The sequence below is a fragment of the Pavona decussata genome, unplaced genomic scaffold (genome assembly GCF_977016875.1).
Source record: "Pavona decussata unplaced genomic scaffold, jaPavDecu1.1 SCAFFOLD_393, whole genome shotgun sequence".
In the NCBI taxonomy this organism is placed as follows: Eukaryota; Metazoa; Cnidaria; class Anthozoa; order Scleractinia; family Agariciidae; genus Pavona; species Pavona decussata.
Window position 1 is genome coordinate 66,308 of NW_028145764.1, and position 14,640 is coordinate 80,947.

Sequence of the window (14,640 nt, forward strand, 5' to 3'; positions counted from 1 at the left end):
TAAGTCATGATCTACTCTTCATTCTTTATTTCCATTACATATTGAGCCTACAAACGTTCACGTTTAAATGTCAGAAATAATATGGAAATTACGGATAAAGTAATAACAACGACTTTTTCTACATGCCTTTAGATCATATCTTTTTAGTTAACTACGAATGTATTAAAATTCACACCCAGATATAAGCACGAAAAAGCGAAATGTTTTAAAATTAATTGAAGCAAAATAATTAAAACCAAAGCTTTCTACTGACAATAATTATTCAATATTTGAGGTGTTTTAAACAAAAACACCTGTTATCTAAACAACATCGAGCGGAGATGTTTTCTACATTCTAATCAACATTTCTGTTTGCTATTTTCTATTTTGTGTTAATGTCTTTGTTCTCTCATTCGTCAATTTCTATCCTGCTGATGATCGTTATCGCATGCCAATCATCGTTTAGCCGCAGATGCACTAGTACAGAAAGCGAAACACGTGCATAACTGCTGTCTCCTTAGTTAACTACGACTGTATTAAAAATTCACACTCAGATATAAGCACGAAAATGCGAAATGTTTTGAATTAAAGCAAAATAATTAGAGCAAAAGCTTTCTACTGACAATAATTACTTCAATATTTGAGGTGTATTAAAAAAAAACACCTGTTATCTAAACAACATCGAGCGGAGATGTTTTCTACATTCCAATTCAACATTTCTGTTTGCTATTTTCTATTTTGTGTTAATATCTTTGTTCTCTCATTCGTTAATTTTCTATCCTGCTAATGATCGTTATCGCATACCAATCATCATTTAGCAGCAGATGAACTAGTGCATAAAGCGAAGCACTGGCATAACTGCCAACAGAGACGTTACAGTCGCAAGCAGTTTATTATTGTTGTAAATGGAGTTTGCCTTGTTGGGGTTTGTTTCGTACATTGTAATCATTGTGCCTTCCACTATCTTCTCAACTTGCGTACAAGATGTTCCTTCCACGATCGTCGTGTTGTACCGAGCGCGGCTGGTCACTTCGAAGCCGCCTTCGTTTATGTCTTCTAATGAAACCGTTTCGTTAAAATACGTCTGTGTTTTTCCCGAGCCCTTGTATTTGACTACGGTTTTCAGTTCAACCAGGTGTTTTTCGATGCCTTTTCTAAGGGTCAGGCTCTGGTCCTCAGGTGAGTCTTCGAAACAGTTCATCTTTCCATCCTCATCTAGCAAACTCCGTTCCTCTTTGGTTACCCTGACAGCTCGTTTTTCTGGGATGGTGACATAACTTCCATACATCGGATATCCACTCCGGTACACTGGGGCTTTGCTTAGCGTGTAGCGCACGAACAGGTAATAGACAACAACCTTTGGGAACATGTTTGATCGGTCACCTTGTTTGGTTTGCTTGGTTATTACGGGAGAGCGGACGGTGGTGGCCTTGATCGGAGTATTCTTGGTGGTCTTAGGCTTAGAACTTGAGCCACCTTTGCGAGACGATCTTGAATTCGAGCCCGAGATACTGCTAGATCGCCTCCTGCTTTGTTTGCCTCCTCGGTTACTACCTCTTCCCCGGGCCGCATCAGAAATATCCAATGCCACAAACACGATTAGCACTGCAACCAACACAGGCGTACTGAACCGCATAGCTTTTGTCTTAAATATATCACAGCAGAAAAAAGGAACAATTTTCACTTTCATTCAGATGTTATCTTTCTCGCTGAGTTTGGTATTGGTTTGTTTCTCTGTGGTGTTAGAAATGCGACTGAGTCAAAAGAAAAAGTTATTTAAATAGTAATGGCATGCGTCAAAAATACAATAAAATATTTATGGTACTCGAAGTCCACATGCTCGAATAATGAAGTTGAAGAGGAACTTTAAAACCTAAAGAAGTATATTTTGTCACAAATGGAAATAGCAAAAACAAATTGTACTCATTTAATGGGATGCTACCATCCCTCATAACCCCTAAATTTAAATCTATCCAGACCATAAACAATATTTTTTATTGCAAGTCACGTTTTCCTGAACGCAGTGCCAATGTTATATGTCATATTTTATTATAAACCGCCGGTAATTCAGTGAGCTGTCGTGACATTGGCTTGATACATGGAAAAGTCGAGATTTTCCTTTGGCAAATAGGCTCTACACCGGGGGCAACATTTCTTTCGTAAGCTTAACATAAAAAAAAAATAAATTAAAAAAAAAATCACCAAAATTTCGAGTTCATGTTCACACGGTGTAAAGTCAATCGCAATAAATGAAATGTTGGTGTCTGAAGTTAGATTAATTTAAATAGAAGAATATAAATAAGGAGGTACAATTTCAAAGCGTCCTACAAAAAATTATTGCGTAAATTAAAGCACATAAAAAAGGAATAAAATGGTAAGGAAAGACGTAAACAGGTACAATTTCAAATCGTCGTATGAAAACCCACGTGGTTAATTAATCTAAAATTCCCCATTAAGCGTACAAAATTCAAAGAAAATCCCTGTGCTCATGAAAAACTGACATGAGAGGCATCTAACGCCATATAAGGCCTTATCCACAGTCCAGCGATATTTACAGTGGTTCATTTCTGTGAATATCTGTTTAGAAGGTCTAAATTGCTTCAGAAATTCGGATGTAGTAAAGGATTTTTATTTTTTAATCAAAAGGTCGCCTCAAAATCTCTAAACACTGGATAAGCTAATACCTCTCTTTTTCTAAGGGGTTAATATGTCTCTAAACATATAAAATTCCATTCCCTAAAACATACTGCAATTTAAATTTAATGCCTTCAAAAAGGCGCAAAAACATGTGGGAAAACAGTGGAAGACATTTTTAAAAGTCCTTTGTCTAATTGTTCTCGTCGGGTGGCTACTAAATATTTAAACTGTCGTAATTTAATAACAATATGGGTAGACACGTACTTCGACATATATGATTCACTGTTGCCCACTGGTGCTTTTTATTCAATAGAGTGAACATACTTCATTTTTTTATTTAAGTTTCTGGTCATATCAAACAACAGATTCATTTTATAATGGCAGTAAGCGAAAATTTAAAATTTCATACAAAACCCCTCTGATGAATAAAAGATGCAAATTTGCCAAGACTTACGGGGAATGTCACGCGAAATGACAAGTTTTTTAATAACAGTGTACGAACGCTACAATATTTGCGTCTATATTTTTATTTACGAAGGCAACTTAGTTATGCAAAAATCGTTCTCAATGCTGGATTCATTTTCTAGAGGATAGCCCAATCATTTACTGTAATTATTGCCGTGTTTTCCGACAAGCAAGATGGCGCCAGAAACCGTACGTGAAAAGGGCTATGACTTTGTAGAATATTGAGCAGTTCAGTTCAGAACAGTTCAGGAAAATTGTTCAGGGGATTATTTTCAAATGAAACTGTGGTATTGCGTCGGTGGGGAGTAGAAACGAGTGTTTGGTTTATCAAAAGAGTTGATAACTAAAGGTAAATAGAGATTCGAGTGCTGACGTTTCTGTCATTAGCCTCTCGTCGGCGCTTCGTTGATTCTCTCTGCCAGTGCATTTGACAAATGACAAATGAGTATGGCCAGGAGGTAATTGCCTGAGACAACTGTCTTTAATATTATGCGTTATTAAATTCTCAGCCTCAGATATTGCATTTCTAGCGTTCTGATTGGTTCACTAAATCCCGGTTATCAGCTCATTAACCGTAGTTTGACCTTATATGGAAAACGATTGCCCCAGGTGGTGTCGCTAAGCTAAATTTTTTTTCGGCAGGAGGCGAAAGTTTCTTCGGAAAAATGTAGGGAAAAAAAAAAAAAAGAAAAGGAAGAAATACCAAACAATGCCATCTCATCAATATAACAAGAATAAAAGCCACAAAGTTCGATATGACACTATTTAATGGTACGTATCTCTGAAGTTTCCTTTAAAATCAGAAAAATTGCACGATTTTACGATTTAGATCATATAAACTTAACAACAACAACAACAATAACAACTGGTTACCTTCAAAAATTTCACGATGGCTTGCAAATCCTGGCGGTAAGAGGTTAAAACCGATCGAAGAAATTTCTGAAGAAGAGCTTAATGCCTGCCTTTATGTTTCTACGCATTTACGAGGACTCCAGTTACAAGAGTTCATCTATGAAATCCGTACGAGCGGCGGCCATAATGTTCGTTTTCGTCGCTCGGCACAACTCAGCAAAACATTTGCACAAACGTGCACAGCTCTTACGCTCTTCGATAAGCTTGAAGTTTAAAAACTTGCAATGAATGCTTGTCTCAGTGAGGTTGTACCTCGTACACCTTGACTTGTTTTAAAACGTCTGCGAGGAATTCAGTTCAGCGTAAAAAAAAGCCGTCCTTGATCCCTTCCTTCGCTCAGCATCACACAGCAAAACATTTGCTCAAATGTGCACAGCTATTACGCTTCTCGATGAGCTGGAACTTCAAAAACACTTGAATGCTTGTCTCAGAAAGGTGGTAACTCGCACATTTAAACGTTTCTTGAATTTTAGATGGCCGACTGTGTCCGATCTTCTTCGCTTTCGATTTTTCATTCAACTCCGTTTGCAAAGCGCTGCGCGTGTCATGTGATCATTGAGTATCCAACGCGCGCTCATGGAATAATTGTTAATTATCATCACTCGGTACTTTATAGCGGAGCTCCGCGCGCCGGAGGCGCGTTGCAGAGCCCCATAGCTAAGAGAATTTGGTAACCCGTGAAAGCGAAAAATTTTGGTTTGGTTATGACGTCATTTGTTTACCCGTACGACCGTCCCTCCGACCGTACGCAATCCCACAATGCTAATGCGCCCGAGTTTATTTGGCGGGACGTTGCATAGCGAGGTGCGTTTATAACAGAAATGATAACGAACACAAAATACAAAGTCAATTTATATGTTTTCGTTGGATATGTTGACAAACGTGGAAAGAAGAGAAAGAGAGAGAGTAAAAGAAATCAGAAAGCCGGGGACGATTAAGTAAAGTTCAACGTGAAAGCGACGATAGATAGCAGGTTAGAGCAGGCCGGCCGGAAAAGTAAGTTTAAAGAAGCCTCACATTTGCCTATATCACCCGTTTGTGATCAGTTATGGCAACTTTCAGAACTCTAAAATAGCTTTACATAGGCACTTTAATCGCTTTCGATATCACTAATATTCGAGGAGAAGTTAATTTTTGAAAAAATATATTTCGTGGCCGTGTTTTTCATTTGAACCGCACGGCTCTCATGTGATTGTAAACACACACAAGTTTCAAAGTTCTTAAATAATTCTACCAAACACCAAAGAGTATTTTTGCGTATTCTCCTTTTGTTAAAGTTTATTTAGAGACTAGAATTTTTAATAATTAGGAGCAGAATTAGCCTGCGAACGCAGACGTATTTCCGGCTGTCGCTTCACTCCGCCGAAAAATAACGTCTGCGAAAACGAACCCACAAACGATTTCCATGACGTCATTCTTTTTGAACCAATCACAATTTGGTTCAGAAAAGTCCAGAACTAAACACGCGTGTCTAGCGTGAGGCACACGAGTACGCGTGTAAAAAAAATGGCGGACGATGTTGAGTCTTGTGTGCAGTTGGCGTCCAGAAAAGTTTGTGAAAGATTTGGAATACAGAAGCTCAATCAACAACAAGAAGAGGCCATAAGATGCATCGTTCTGGATAATAAGGCTGTTTTCGTGAATTTACCTACTGGATTTGGAAAGTCAATGATATTTCAGGGAGTACCCGAAGTGTTTGCTTCGCTGGAGCCAGCACGTGAGAGAAATATAGTAATCGTAGTTTCGCCATTAGTTAGCCTAATGAAAGACCAAGTAAGTCGATTAACCTCGCTTGGAATAAGTGCTATTTGTCTGAGCGATATAATCACTGAATCGCAGAGGAAAGCAGTGGAAAATGGCCAGTATTCTATTGTTTACGGATCGCCAGAAACATGGTTGGGCGATGAAAGGTGGCGTAAAATGGTCTCAAGCGACAGTTACAAGAAGTCCGTACGAGCTGTGGCTATTGATGAAGCTCATATAATATCCCATTGGTAAGTTATACAGGGACTTTTACTTGACTTATTGCCTCCTCCAAATGGAACGAAATGAACAATTGTGAAATGAGCATCTTTCAGAATGTCTCAGATCGAGATTTTCTTTTGTTTTGTTGTTTACCTGAAATCACGCTTCTTAAGTATATCTAGGTCAAGCTTTACTTGGTTGTTTTTCTTCGTACTTTTTTTGAATTAATATTATGTCAATTTCAGACAATGAAATGAAATTGTTGTTGAGTGCATGCAAATTATTTTGATAACATGACATCTCCTTTAAATTCAGAAGGTAATGCACGCAGTACATTCGTTCATTTGTTGAAATTGTTATTTTCACCGTGATTTATGGGAAGGGTCATGCGAATGTATTTATGCTTTATATATTCCTGGCCTCTACCCTGTTGCAGTTTATTATTTTTATGCCAATGTCTACAACACACAACTATATAATGGCTCTTACTTGGTGTACTGGACACAGATGGCGTAAAATAATAGAAACAATATTGGACCAAATACACAAGCAATGGTTCAACAATGTGCTTCATTTGCATCCAGTACCCAAAGGAGTCCAACTTATGTGGTTTTCATATTTTTTTAGGGGTACATCAAAATCAAATAAACATGCAGCCTTCAGAGTGTGGTTTTCAAGACTTAATGAGTTCAGGTCCCTGCTTTTGGAAGTTCCTTTTGTTGCCCTTACAGTGACAGCTACCACAGACACAAGGGAGAGATCACTGGAAAAACTGAATGTTCTAGCTGGCTAATATTTCGTTTAAGCTTACATGTTTATACAAGTATATTTTCCATTCTAGGGGAAAGTCAAAAACGAACAAACATGCAGCTTTTCGAGTTTGGTTTTCGCATTTGCACGAGTTCCAGTCCCTTCTTCCAAGAACCCCATTCATTGCATTTACTGCCACGGCCACAAAGGATACCAGGGGCACAATATTTAAAGTGCTGCTAATGGATGGTTCCCACATTGTTCATGAAAACCCAAACAAAGAAAACATAGCCTATGTTGTACAATACATGGGGAAAAATGCTAGCCTTACAGAGTATTTCGCCTGGATAGCCGATGAGTTGAAAGACTGTGGCTCAGCAGCAACCAGAACCATCATTTCCACGCAAACTATCAAACAATGTGCCGTTGTGTACTCAACACTGAAGACCCTCCTTGGGGACAAAATCTATAGCTCAGAAGAAAGAGATCCAAAGGCTGTGTTGCTAATTGCTAGAAATGCTACACTTTTGCACCCCACAGTCAAACAAGGACCACACCCTTGCATCCTTCCAGAGTGATCACGGACCTATTCGCGTTCTATAACATAGCGTGCGTGCATCCTAATCTAATTACTATTGGCGTCATCATGGTACATTTCTCAACATACGCACATTGGATGACATGTGCAAGTCAGATAGGGGAAGCATGCGCGCACTATGTTATGAAAAATGTTTTACTGAGAGACAACACCATAAAAAATGTATATTCATAAGAGCTTGTCAAAGTTTAATGAAACGTTTAGATTAAACCGATATGAGAAATCACTTTCACTTTTCTTCTTTTTACAGAGAATTTTGTAATTAATCAGGAAACAAAACCTGTTTTCCAAATCTTTACTTTATTTTAACTATGTTATAAAAGAATTGCTTCATGCTTTTAGCTGTGCATATATCGAGTTAAGGATGCACTTGGGGAGTTTGGAGAGCACTCAAGAAGCTAGAGTTGCTCTCGGCTACACCTCCCGCAACTCTTACGCCTCTTTCGTGCTCTCCAAACTTTCCCGCGTGCATCCATAACTCGATATACGCACGCTAAGCATGAACCAATTTTTAATTAGTTGCAACAATTGCTTTTGGCACTTATTGCATTTACAGCCCTTAAAAAGTGTGAAAAGAATGCAATATGCTTGAAGTTATTCTGAAAATATTCTGAAATTAAAAGTTCTGTATGACCCCTGGTTAATGTTTGTAAGTGGTTTCACACAACATTTAAAAGCATTTTTTTCATTTGCAGCTGCAATAGAATGTGTAGTTCCAAAAATTATCCATACCTTTCCCATGGGATGGATTTTTCCTTAGACCCCCCCCCCCCCCCCTCCCTCACCTCTCTGGAAATTCCAGTCAAGCTTCATACATTTACTTACATATTTGGGCCTTTGAGAACCCCCACCCCTCCGGAATTTTCAATCCCTTCTGTGGGGGGAGTATGGACATTTTCTGGAACTACACAATAGATTACTCTAACAAGAACGTTTGCATGCTGGTAGTTAAGATTACAGTTACTTAATATATTATATTGGTTTTGGCTTAGCGTATGTGGCTGCACACAGTTTTTGATACTTCTGACATGTGTTATTTCCAAAGAAACAATCCGATAACTGTGCTATAAACATGCCTTTAATTAAACAGGTTTTGTATGTTTGCTGAGAATCTTGCTACATCATGTAATATATTACTCCCATAATTTATCTGAAACAAACTTGTAAACAATGTTCTTGTGTTAACACTCTTCCAGTGATATTTTCCCACAACTTTTTAGATCTCCTTTGTTAAAGGAAAACTGGATTATTGTTCTTTAAATTTCCACTGTTAAATTTTAGTTGTTTTGAAATAATCCACCTTGTTTCCTGAATTGTATTCCTGCCAAATGTTAATCAGAACTTTTGTGAGTGGTTCTTGACAAATATGCACATTTCCGAGAAAGCCATCACATTCAATGTCAATTTTTCACCACCTATGCATTGCATTTAAGGGGTTCTCATGTTGATTACTAGTCTCCTTCGCAGCCGTTATTAGGGTCGTCACGCAACGCTCCTCCCCGCTAGTTTTAATGCGTATTAAACGCGTTTAAAACGCGTATTTGGAGGAGCGTTGCGTGACGACCTTAAATAACGGCTGCGAAGGAGACTAGTTGATTACAAGAGACCATTAAAATACAGTGTAGCTAGATTTGCATCTTGACTGCTTGTGACATACCATTCTATGAAAGGGTTTCAACTTACAATTATTTATTTTGTCATTTTATACCACACGTAGAGCCTGTTGTAACCCTTTAAGCCCTATGAGTGATCAGCATGAATGCTTTGTAAAACATGGTTCAAGATGAATTTGGTGGATATTTAAACAACCTCTCCTCTTCTGTAGGAAATGAATAGGGGCAACAAGTGAGAATTCAAATCTTGATCGTAGGGTTTAAAGGGTTAAACGAATATATCATCAACTGCATCATGTTTGTTTATTGTAATCTTTGTGTGCACTTCGGCGCGGAGGTCAACACTCGGTCAGTGAAGCCCGATATTACTCCTCCAGAAGCATTTTCAAGCAAGCCGTTTGGAACGAGAAAACGACTTGACGAAAGCAAAGCTACTGGGGCAATAAGGCTAACAGCACCAAAAGTGACAACAGGAGGCGGATAAGAGCTTTCAAAAGAAGAAGCACCAAAGCTCGGATCGAACGGAATTGCGAGCGATTATTTACATTCGCACCTTCAAAGCAGACTCTTTTTCGCCTCTGGCGTCTGTCCTAGCTCGTTAGCGAGTCGTTTTACACGGAACGGGCCATCATTTTTAAAATCTTGTTTGATTTCCTTCTCGAAATCTGCTACTTTGTCCAAAGCCCTCTTGTAGCGAAGCAGACGATTATAACATTTGGAGCGGCAAAGCTTCCAACGTAAGCAGTCAGATCGACTTTAGTTGAACGCAGTATTAATTTGTGAATTTCCAGAGAACTTTTTCCAAACACTTTTATCTTCTCTTCACTGGAAACGTTTACTTTGCATAGAAAACAAACCTCAGACGTAGAAATCTTTTACGGGTGTTTCGCCCGAGCTTATAGCTAAATCGCCGGGTTCGCGCGTGTACGCAAGTGTCAAATTCTATCAGGGAATTTTATTGGCTAACAACAAGACAAAAGCTTTGACGTCACGGAAATTTTTTCTCGGCTCGTTTTCGCAGACGTTATTTTTCGGCGGAGTGAAGCGACAGCCGGAAATACGTCTGCGTTCGCAGGCTAGAGCAGAATAGACACAGTTTTGAATTTCCAAACATTTTCCCCCTGGAGCTAATTTTAAATAACTTGCTCTCGCAAAAATAACAATAATCATTCGCTCCGCACGGCCTCGTACGTTTGTAAACACACAGAAGTTTAAAAGCTCTGAAATAATTGTACCAAAAGCCAAACACTATTTTCCCGTATTCTCCATTTGTTAACGTTTATTTAGATACTACAACTATTACTATAGGAGCAGAATTGACAGTTTTGAATTTCCAAACATTTTCCCCCAGGAGCTACCTTGCTCTCGCAGAAAATATCATGTTTACGTGATTCGACGGGCGTTTACAGGTCATTTGTAAACGAACATGCTTTCATCCAGGCAACAATCGATAATTTTTCTTTATGTAATGCTTTACTGACAGATGCTTCAATCGTCAATTACACTGCGACGCTCTGTAAATTCTCGATACCATCGATATTTGTGTAGAAATTATAAATCAGTTTTGAAAAATATTTTTTCGTGGTCGTGTTCTCCGTAAAAACTAAAATCTTAAACTAAGATTTTACCTTACGTTTCCCGTCTTATGCAAGACCACCACCACATTAAATTGAGACGGTGATCATCTTATTTTAACACAGGAGATCTCAAATGAAGACTATCGGAGTCTCAGTTAGTATATAAGATAAAAGATCGTCTTAAATATTGTCTTTAAATCGTCTTCATTTGAGAAGCGCTTATCTTAATCAACATTGAGGCATCTTACTTTAAGAAAGACCAGTCTTAATTATATTAATCTGAGTCGATGGGGTCCTTATCTTAAGACGTTTTTTGGTCTTGTGGAAATTTTAAGACGCCTAAGCAGGCTATAAGATACTACCATCCTGCGTAAGATGCAATACGCCTTAAGCTGGCGACACACCTGGCATTTTATACGACGATCGCAGCGAATTTGATCGCCAGCGAAAATCGCAAGTGATTTTCGCCACCGATTGATGCGGACACACCTGGCGATGATCGCGGCGTTGTTCATGTGATAAACCCGCCCAACCTGACTGATTGACTTTACTGGCAATTCGCAGCGATGAGCGTAAAAAAATCGCGGGAACGGGCACATTTGGGGAATTTAATCGCCGATATCTGACATGCCAGATATCGGCGATTTAATACGCCGATCTATACTCTCACCATTTTAGTTCTCGGTAAAAAAAAAATAAATAAAAAAAGGCTAAGTTGGAAGAAATAGAAAATTCCAACACAAAAGGATCCAAATTTTGCAAAGCCCTTCCTGATTGGTTCATTAAAAAAATGCAGACCTCGTAGGGAACAGGACCTCTCTTCTGATTGGTTGATTTTGATCCAAACTCTACAGACACGAAGAGTCTGGGCTGGAGTCTGGAGCTTTGATCCATCGCAAACTCTCACCTTGTTCAGACTTAAAACAAGCCGTTAATATTTTTCAAGCAGCGGAGAGTGGAGAATTTACAAGAATTTCGAGACAACAACTTCAATATTCAAATGAGAAGACATCTGGACATCAAATACGGTCTAAAGCCTCGGCTAAACGTTGTAACTATACACGAACTTAACAGCATGCACTGCACACTCAGCGGAATGAAAATGGAATGAAGAAATTACTGTCGCTTTCTAAACCGCCTGTTTTTTGAAAACCAAGATGAGTCCTGCAATTCTGCTGCGTCACCGATCAAAGGAATGAGTGTAGTGACAATTCAGACAATCTGCAATGCAAAGTTTATAATTTACGGGACTTTTAAGACCAACAAAACAGTATTTAAAATGCCGTGGCCCGACCTCTGTTTTCCTGCAAATTTACGGTAAGCGGATTTGTATAAGTTGTGTCATTTCAGATTTGGTTTTAATAAAGTACTATGGATTGAAATTTGTTGTGTTTTCATTGCTGCATGTATCATGTTCAAGCTTAACAGTATTAAACGCTCCCTGTTTTTGAATGTAGGCTTAATAGTGACCGTTGCAGTTAGATTGAAGATTTCTTCCTTGCTTCGAAACTTAAATTGAGATTCTAAAGCATCTAGAATAAGATTGTTCAAATCTTGAGCTGAGATGAAAATATGACTTACCACAGCACTTTGAATCTAAGAAAAAATCATCTTAATCTAAGACGCCATCATCGTATAAATAAGAAGAAAGTCGTCTTATCCTAAGATAAATCGTCTTCAAATGAGATTTACGCGCTGTCTTACCACAGCACCAGAATTAAGTGTAAAAAACGTCTTAAAGTAAGATTTTAGTTTTTACGGAGTTGTTTTCATGGCACCACACGGCTCTCATGTGTTGGCACGCAAGTTTAAAAGCTGTAAAATAATTCTACCAAACACCAAAGACTATTTTCCAATATTTTTCATTCGTTAATGTTTATATAGAGACTAGAATTATTGCTACAGGAGCAGAATTGACACAGCTTTGAATTTCCAAACATTTTCCCCGCGTCGCTCAGTTGCTCAGTACACCAAAAATATTATCATGACGTGCAATTCGACAGTCGTTTACAAATCATTTGTAAACGAAAAGGTTTTCTTCCAGGCAACAATCAATATTTTTTCTTTATGTTATGTGCTTCAAGCTTTACACGTTTTACCCGTGATACCACCAATATTCGCAGAGAAATTATTTTTTTGAACATTTTGTTTTGGAGTCGTGTACATGCATTTGCATTTGCGCCGCTCTGCCTTCACGCGCTTGGACTCTATAAACACGCACAAGTTTTTTTTTTAAAACGCTCTGATATTTCGCTGCACAACCAAGCGTTAAAGTGTTTAAATATTTTTAAGGTCCAGAATTATTTTAGTAGGAGCGATATTGACAAAGTTATGATTTTTCAAACATTTTTATCCGAGCGCCAAATAAGACTGGGAACCCTGCTAAGCAACGACGATCGGTAGCAACAACATTTGAACAAAAACAATCACTCCGCAATTAAATTTTGATACATTTCTTTGCCGTCCTCCGCAAAGCAACAACGTGAAATGACCTAACTAATGTCTTAAGGAATTTGTGGAGAACATGAGCAAAAGACGATGAATTTTTCTTTCTCTTTTAACTTGAACGCAACTCCTACCAATTTAGGCAACTTGCTCGCTGTTTACTAGTCTAATGCGTTTCTGAGCAACAATCAATGTTTTTTTCTTTATTTTACGTGTTTCAAGCTATACAAATATACTTCAATCGCTTCGATAGGATAAATATTCGTAGAGAAACTAATTTTTGAACATTTTGTTTCGGGGCAGTTTTGTTTGCACCGACACACTAAAGATCTGTGCCAAGCAACCAAGAGTGATTTCCCCGTGTTCTCCTTTTCTTGGCGTTTATTTGGATTTAGTTTAATTCAGGAGTAAACTAACAACGATAAAACTTAATGTCAGGCATAAATTTATTGTTCATCTGCGCTGTGAAGCTTCCTACCGCTTGAAAATCCGCGAAAATAGATCGATAAAAATAGCAAACGGTGGATCTAAAGAAGGAACTTACGGAGTAATTTCTTCCACTGAATTTGACTAGCTCCTTTCTCCCGTCAAAAGGACACTGCTATGCTCGGTTATCATTCGTTGTAAGAAGAAGAAGCCAGGTGAAAGCACTTGTTCGCCATGACTGATTTCAGTTTCTCAGCTAAACAAATGTCAATCCGATCCAAGTTTTTAGCTTTGACGCAAATGATATTTTGCTGTTTCTTGTAAGACACGAAAACTTAACGTTTAGGAATTTTCTTTCTAGCCGCAGCACTTGATTTCCATGTATTTGTGGTACAAACAACTCGGCTTAAACAGTGGAACTCCAAAGAACTTGTAAGAACTCGTTATTTTTGCACACAAAATGAAGAAACCAGCGAAATGTAGAACTGGCGTGCTCAGCCAATCTGGAGCGAGTATTTTCGCCGCTCGACCTATCAGGAGTATGTAATTTTGCCCTTTGTATTACATTGTTGTTATTGTTGATGGACAGTTTTTGCTGCATACGCACTAAAAATATATATAGTAACTGCAGAAAGAATGACGAAGTGGTAACGTTATTACGTTCATACGCTAAGCAGATTTCTATAAATGCTATGATTAGCAAATCGACGGCAGTTTTCTAACTTAAGTGGAACCACGAGCCGCAGGCGAGTGGTTTCACTACCAAGTTTTGGACATTTTATGGCGTCATTTTATGGTCTATAAGAGTATAGACCATAGAAAACTGCCGTCGATTTGTTTTTTACACTAACAGGGAAAAGGTACGAGCAGAATTGGCTATTTTTTTCGTTAAGAAAGCGAGCGCGTTACATCTGACATCATTTTTATTGTCTGTACTCTTATAGACAATAGATACGAGCCAATCAGCGCGCGGAAATTGGAACAGTTATTGCAAAAAAAAAAAAAAAAAAAAAAATTGGAGCTCCGCTTTTAGGCTTGGCTAAATATATATATTAGGTATGACATGAGTCAAAATCAGAAGTAAGCAAGCTAGTAAGTAAGTGAGTAAGCATTATCAATGTGTCGTAGCATCTAGCGTACTAGAATGTACGCTAATTGGGGACACCTAACAACTTTGCATTTTCAAATATGCATGACGATCGATCAATACTACTATAAAATGTGTTAAAAGACACCTAAATACTTCACATTATAAAGTATACATGATGATCGA

The 14,640-nt window shown here is 38.3% G+C and overlaps 2 protein-coding genes across 4 annotated transcripts; one reads left to right on the forward strand and one right to left on the reverse strand.

Moving 5' to 3' along the window:
• Window positions 1–1,728, reverse strand: LOC146451200 (uncharacterized). The gene has a single exon (XM_085099481.1). It carries the CDS (start codon window positions 1,667–1,669, stop codon window positions 809–811), a length of 861 nt encoding a protein of 286 aa, XP_084955607.1. The 5' UTR covers window positions 1,670–1,728; the 3' UTR covers window positions 1–808.
• A 3,591-nt stretch (window positions 1,729–5,319) lies between these two features.
• On the forward strand, window positions 5,320–7,374 carry LOC146451201 (uncharacterized). 3 transcript variants are annotated; one of them, XR_014860083.1, is made up of 2 exons: window positions 5,320–5,991; window positions 6,586–7,374. XR_014860083.1 is itself a non-coding variant. In XM_085099483.1 (2 exons), the coding sequence occupies exons 1-2, from the start codon at window positions 5,500–5,502 to the stop codon at window positions 6,749–6,751; spliced, it is 654 nt and encodes a 217-aa protein (XP_084955609.1). In that variant the 5' UTR covers window positions 5,320–5,499; the 3' UTR covers window positions 6,752–7,374. The 3 variants fall into 3 exon arrangements, 2 of the variants coding, with proteins under 2 accessions (XP_084955609.1, XP_084955608.1); XM_085099483.1 differs by having other exon boundaries at window positions 5,320–5,987; XM_085099482.1 differs by having other exon boundaries at window positions 5,320–5,987; window positions 6,800–7,374.
• The last annotated feature ends 7,266 nt before the right edge of the window (window positions 7,375–14,640 follow it).

Bases quoted from the DNA above. Each gene is read 5' to 3' on its own strand.
- LOC146451200 (XM_085099481.1), bottom strand. From the start codon at position 1,669: ATGAAAGTGAAAATTGTTCCTTTTTTCTGCTGTGATATATTTAAGACA.
- LOC146451201 (XM_085099482.1), top strand. From the start codon at position 5,500: ATGGCGGACGATGTTGAGTCTTGTGTGCAGTTGGCGTCCAGAAAAGTT. The intron at 5,988-6,799 runs GTAAGTTATACA...TTTCCATTCTAG, and splicing joins GCTCATATAATATCCCATTG to GGGAAAGTCAAAAACGAACA.